Source organism: Vanderwaltozyma polyspora, genomic scaffold (genome assembly GCF_000150035.1).
Source record: "Vanderwaltozyma polyspora DSM 70294 KpolScaffold178 genomic scaffold, whole genome shotgun sequence".
NCBI lineage: Eukaryota > Fungi > Ascomycota > Saccharomycetes > Saccharomycetales > Saccharomycetaceae > Vanderwaltozyma > Vanderwaltozyma polyspora.
In genome coordinates, this window is record NW_001834474.1 from 65 (window position 1) to 6794 (window position 6730).

The window sequence follows — 6730 nt, forward strand, 5'->3', positions numbered from 1 at the left end:
CCACTCAACAGAAAACTACTGAAAGGAATCCCCTTTTCGATATTTCAATTTCGATACATGAAAGAATTATAGCGGATCACCATTGGGTTTTGTGAAAAACTATAATCTTTTAACAGGAATCCGACCATCGAGGGATTCCCCAAAATGAATAGAAAGGAAAGGTAAACAGGAAAAACCAAATTAAGTACTTATGGAAACAGCCAGCCAAATGATTATTTCGAAAACACATAGCAAAATTTAGACGAAAGAAGCTGTGGCAAGAAAAAAAAATTGGTACTTAAAGGGGGTGAAGTTAAAAGCACAGGACCCGGTCATAAATGATGACCCCTGTTAACTGAGGATTAGAAGTTTGATAAGAAACTGAGAAAACCTGTTCCTATAATTACCTTCGGAAAGTTACAGAATCACTGAAGAAATGATTCGAAAGAAGAATTCAACATAGCGATTTCAACGATTTAGAAAAAGAGAGTATTCACCGAATCATCACTAAAGAGCTTTAAACCAGATTTTGAATTAAGTGATTCAAAATCTTCTAAAATCATTGGCTGAACTATATGAAAAATGACTACAACGGCAAAAATGAAGATGAATCTGTAACAGAAGAAATGCAAAAAGCACATGATGAAATAACCGAAATGTATGATGACATCTGTTTTAAATTAGACGCCTTGTCATCTGCTCATTTCATGCCAAAACCAGTTAAGAAATCATTGGAAGTAAGGGTAGAGACTTCAACCATTTCAATGGAAGATGCTCAACCACTGACCATGTCATCTGAATCTACTTTGGCGCCACAAGAAATCTACAAAGTTTCTAAATCTGACAATGCTTCCGAAATCAAATTAAAGGATGGTACGGTAATGTCTAGAGATGAATTAAGTAGAGAAGATAAGACCAGACTACGTAGAGCTGCCAAAAGAAAGAGATCCAAAGCTCTGGCTAATAGAGAACAAGGTCCATCTAAGAAGAGCAAGAAAAGTTCTGTTATTGAGACATTGTCGAAAGCTAAAAACATTACAGTCATTGATAAAAAGGGTGGTCATAGCGATGTCATGGGTAATAAGAAAAAGTCTGGGAACAACAATAGAGGTACTGCTAATATCAAATTATAAGATATAGCTATACTGTAAAAGTAGTACATATATTCTACTAGGTATGTAACCTCCTTGATCTGTAGAATAATTTATAATAGAATAATGCATTATATTTGAACATACTTCACAAACGTAGTAAATATTATTAAAAAAACAATACTTGGAATTTAGTATATAAATAAAGAAAACAAGAATTCTAATTTTAAAGTATTATTGATTAAAGTCTAATGCATTATGAAATTTTACACAACTATTATTTATGAGATTCCCTAGAACGATTGGAAAGAGCACGTACACCTTTTGTAATGGATGAAGAATAATGACGAGACAGTATAGCATTTTCCCACAATGTTGCTGCATCTGGATTACATCTTGATAAATCATCCGTTTCTAAGTGGAAATGGCCATTACCAATTCTATCTTCTGTGGAATATAACCCACCAATTTCTGGATATCTATTCATCAATTTATCAATAAACTTCAGAAGCGCAATTGTAGTTTTCTCTGGCGTATGTTCCATACAGATATATAATCTTTTCGTAAATGCAGCGGCTCTCTCTCTTGTACCTGATTTTGATCTAAAGAAAACATGATCTAATGATTTTAGTAACAATTCAGCTTTAGTTGAGACATTTACTGATGGTTTTAGAATCTCATTGTTTAATGGATCAGTCAATCTCAATGATTTATAGGAAAGCTCAATATCAGCATCCAAAGAAATATAAGGTAAGACAGCATACAAAGCATCAATGAATTTGGAAAGATCAACGTTAAATTTCATTTGGTTATGGTTTGATACCAAAGAAAATGCACTAACAATACACAGTAATATCTTTCTCAACCCAGAAGGTGTTAAATCTTCCATGATAGAGTCCTGTATTAGCTCTTTCATAACATCAAGGAAATCACCTAACAAGTCAAAATTTGCCATGTTTCCAAATTTAGCCAAACCTTCCAAAACTGTACCCACTAATTTTTGGGATGCAATTTTCAAAATGTTTAAGTATAATGACAATAAGAGTTTCAAAATTTCCGCTTGATTCCTTTCTCTTTCTTCTGCAGAAACAGCTTGTTCAGCTGCTCTCATCTCTTCTTCTATTTGCTTCATCTCTTTTCTTGCTTTTCTCTGTTTCTTTGATAAATGTACTCTGTCCTTTTTCTTTACTTTCAATCTAATGGCATCTTCGTCTGATTTAGTATTTGGGTCATAATCTTGAAGAACGTCAAGTGACAGAAAGATGTTTATAACTGATTCATCAATATTATAATTTCTTGTTTTAATTGTCTTTGAGAAGATTTTAATTATATCTAAAGAGATATTACCTTCATCATCTTCGCTCAATAGCTGTTCCAACACTATTATAGAGTCTCTTGATATTGGATCAGCAGCTAAGTTTGGTTTACATACACGACGGATCAATATGGTCAAAATATGACTTCTAAAGTTGAAATGCGAAACATTTGGGATCAATTGGTTAACAGCTTTCATGGCTAAAATACCCAAATTTACCGCAATGGTATCTGCATTATTTGGGGTTTTTGCTAGACGTTCCAACGTCTCTAAGTAACTTTTATAATTGGCCACTAAACTTTGTTCAAAATGTCTTAATCTTGAAACTTCTCTAGTGACTTTTTCCTTTTTTTCCAATTCTGTTAATGGTCTAATCCTATAACCTGGAATAATACTATTAAAAACCGAGACAAGGGCTAACATTGAAAATTTACAAGTATTTGGATTCTTAGAAGTGGTCATTTTACATAATCTTGTCAAAGCTCTTGTATGCTCTTCAGGATCTTGCATCAAATTTTCCACCAATTCTGCAATTTCTTCCTTTAGCTGAATAATTTTTTCTTCAGTATTAACTTCATCTTCACTATCCTCTCCATCATTTTCGTTTTCATTCTCATTCTTAACATTCTCATCTTGAGATTCGTTATCATCGTCTGACTCTTCCTTTTCTTTTTCATTTTCTTTTAATCTTTCATTCTTTTTGCGCATCTTTCTGGTAATCTTACCATCTACTTTAACTGGCAAACCTTCGACAACATCCTCTTCATAACCTTTTAAAGATCTAGGTCTTAGTTCATAATCTTGCTCTTCTGTTTCCCAAGTATCTATCATGGAGCCATCTTCAACATCAGAAATGTCACCTACATCAGTAAACCCACCGCCTTGAAGCAACTGATCTTCTTGCTTCCTCTTTTTAGCAGTTCTCTCTTGAATTGCAACCTGAGATCTCTTGTTTCTCGCCATATCGTTCACTTTAAAGTTTTCTTTCTTATTGAATAAATCTTCAGCTAAAACCAAATTGATATATCTATATATATAGTGGATCGCAGTCAGTTAACAAATACACCACCGTTATAAATACTTAAACCAATATATTATACAATCCCACAACTTCAAGCACTGCCACTAGTATTCTTCTTCAAGTTCTTATAAGAATATTCGAAATCAGATGAGATGAGATGAGATGAGATGAGCTTTAAAATTTTTCATAGTTCGGGAAAAAAGGAATTTTAAAGGCTTTGAATTTTTCAAAATGTGAAATTTGGGATCAAAAAAAAAAAAGATTGAAGAGCAAGATGGGATGGGATGATGATTTAATATTTTAAAATATAAGGAATTATTAATTGTGAATGGAGTGAGAGTTAAGCTAAGTTGTAGAATTTAAATTCTTTGTTTGTATTGTATAAATAAGTGATTAAGAGTAGGTTTGCGGGAAGTTTTAATACTTCTAATAACATATAGAAGCATATGCTTATTTTAAGAGTTTGACATCCAAAGTTCCACAAATAAATTTGATCAGGGAATCAATATATATATATTTGGGTTAAGAAATAGGTGACTGGGGACTAGTTGAACTGGTGGTGATAATAAGTGTTATTTTTGGTCGATCAATAGGTTTAAAAATATATAATGCTTTATGATGAATTCAAGAATGAATGATAGGAAACAGATGAATTCAGATGATGGATCACACTTTTTAAAATTAAAATTTAAAGGGAATAATAATAATAGTCGCAATAATAGTCGCAATAATAACAATAACAACAATAATAATGGAAGCATTAGTCGTAATAGTAATAATCCAGTGATACAAAACCATGGAAGTCAAAGGCTTTTCGAAAGCAATAATGAAGATCTTTCAATAGTTTTCCATAAATTTAATAAATCTAAAGATACTACGTTTAAAAATACATCTGCTAAATCATATACACAAAAAATGTATCCTCCAAGTATACGGTTTGTGAATCAAAAAGAATTAACTCATCATATCAAAACGAATAATAAAAATAAAATTCACCATCGGATCAATAATATGAATAACAATTTAATAATTAAAACTAATCCAAAATACAATAAGAACAATATTCATATAATTAAAAGTACAAAAATGTTGGACAACGAAATTGGTAAAAGACCAATTACATTTGTATCAGCTCCAATTAATGGGTCACCATCAATTTTATTAAGTGAACGATGTAAAGACACAAATTTAGTTGAACATTTTTTAAAGACAACTAATAATATAGAAAAAGTTTCTATTAAGGATGACTTAATCGATATACAGAAGGAATTTTCAATGTTGACTAACGATCCTGAACAATTAAAAAATATTAACGATGTTTTCAATAATGAGCTAAAACTCCAAACTAATAAAGGAGTTAATTCCCATAAAGGAAATATTTCATCTAAAACAAGTAATAAAGTAAAAGGAAAAATTTCGTCCCTTGACAGTAATGGGAATGGTAAATTTAGTTCTGATATAAGAGTGAAACTAAAAAAAACGACAGCTGAACAAAACCTATCGAATTATTCCACTTGTACATTTAGGGTTAAGATGAAGGATAATCATCAAAGTAATACGTGAAAATGCTTGTCAGATTGAAACAATTATAGAATTAAGAATACATGTTGTATCGGACTGATTAAAAACAATGACTAAAATGCATATGGTATAATCAATTAATTCATATTTTCTATGAAATTAAGGTTGATTTGACAAATTTTCTTCGTTGAAAGGTTAACAGGTTAAACTTTCTCTCAAGTAAAAGAGGTCAATGCACTTTTTTGAGACGATTTAGGATTGTGTCGTGGATCAACTTGAGATGCGAACTTGATTCCAGGGCTTCACCGTACATTGAAAACAGTCCTTTGATACTTCTGAATTCTGTAGCTGTTGTGATAATTTTTTGATTGACAGCACCTTCATATATAAATCTTGCGAAACTGTAAGTCGCCTACTGAAAGGTATGCCAAAATCAAGGACTCAGTTAATTTGCTTTTTTCAGAAGTATTATTCATATCTTTTGCATTGTTAGCGGGTTGGAATATTGGAATTTATAAATTTGAAGTGATTTATCAGCACCCATATTTTGAATAAACCAATATTTTGTCGATACTATATCATTAAAAAACCTAATTTCATTTCAGGAGTGATATAAGAGAGTCCTCGTTCAAATGAATTTTCATCCCCACTTACATAGCTTCTGTAAGCAGCGTTTGAAAACATTTGAATAGATAAAATTTCAGAATTACCACTAAAATGTTGTTTATATTCTTCATATAATTTCTCAGAATCTTCAAACCTTTCTTTAAATATACCCAATATCCGTAGAATTTCTCTAGCTAAATCTACATCATTCTTATCTACTCCTAGTGCCGTTATTTTTGCAAGTAATTCATTAAATACATTAGCAGTTGGATAAGAATCTTCATAAATAGACCTAACAGAATCAAACCCGTTTATTTTTCGAATTGATTCAATTTCAATATTATACCTTTTCAAAGATTCTAATTCAACTTCATTTAAGGAAATCCTGTTATTTTCACCAAATTTATTAACCATTAAACGTAATAAAGTTTTATTTTCCTTGATTGCCTCAATGCCATAAGTCTTATAACATTGATACAGTTGATAATTTGTCAAATCCTCAAAAATGTTAAGAAAATCTGTCAATGAAATATTGAAATGATCAGTTAAAAATGGAATAAGAAAAGATGCATTCTCTTCAATTACTGTTTCTATTAATTGTGTCATAATTTTGGTATCAATTAAGTCTTTGTTTGATATATTTTGAATTAGGAAGATGGAACGTACTAAATCATTAAATGTCAATTTGGTTTTACCTTCTTTAATATCAATCTCATCAAAATAAACTATTTTATTTAGAATTGCAACTAAAACATCATCGTCGACCTGTTTTTCCAAATAGGTATTACCTATTGAAAATAGTTCCCAAGAGCTCCAAAATCTTCCCGGATTATAGTTTACCATTTCCAAGAATGACAGAAGATCCAACTTCCCATTCATTTCAAATATTTTTTTTGAATGTCTAATTGCAATACCATAATTGTATTTGGTCATTTTTGCAATCATTTGATTATGCAACCTTGATTTATCATTATCGGATAATTTTAGTTCCCCTAATGTATTATCTACTAATAATGAAAAATCAGTAGAATCTAAATTATCCAAATCCTTAGGTAATTGACTTCTCACATTATCAAATATTTTATTAGAAATAATTTGTCTCATTTGCTTAGTCCTCATTAAATTATTATCACCATGATTATTTTGTAACAAGACCCTAGAATTCGAGAAGAATCTTCTCGGAAACATTCCAATTTT

The 6730-nt window shown here is 30.8% G+C and overlaps 2 protein-coding genes, 1 pseudogene and 1 further gene across 2 annotated transcripts, besides 2 other annotated features; 2 read left to right on the forward strand and 2 right to left on the reverse strand.

Annotated features, from left to right (window-relative positions):
- The first annotated feature begins 324 nt into the window (after positions 1 to 324).
- Kpol_178p1pseudo lies at positions 325 to 1112 on the forward strand (annotated as a pseudogene).
- Positions 1113 to 1347: 235 nt separating this feature from the next.
- NOC3 (Noc3p) lies at positions 1348 to 3348 on the reverse strand (the record flags this gene model as incomplete). Its single annotated transcript, XM_001642176.1, has 1 exon — positions 1348 to 3348. One exon carries the CDS (start codon positions 3346 to 3348, stop codon positions 1348 to 1350), a length of 2001 nt encoding a protein of 666 aa, XP_001642226.1.
- Positions 3349 to 4021: 673 nt separating this feature from the next.
- On the forward strand, positions 4022 to 4969 carry Kpol_178p3 (uncharacterized protein; the record flags this gene model as incomplete). Its single annotated transcript, XM_001642177.1, has 1 exon — positions 4022 to 4969. One exon carries the CDS (start codon positions 4022 to 4024, stop codon positions 4967 to 4969), a length of 948 nt encoding a protein of 315 aa, XP_001642227.1.
- A 187-nt stretch (positions 4970 to 5156) lies between these two features.
- Positions 5157 to 5339: a sequence feature (similar to hypothetical protein; correction of possible frameshift sequencing error~similar to Saccharomyces cerevisiae YJR003C).
- On the reverse strand, positions 5157 to 6730 carry Kpol_178p4 (the record flags this gene model as incomplete).
- Positions 5504 to 6730: a sequence feature (similar to hypothetical protein; correction of possible frameshift sequencing error~similar to Saccharomyces cerevisiae YJR003C).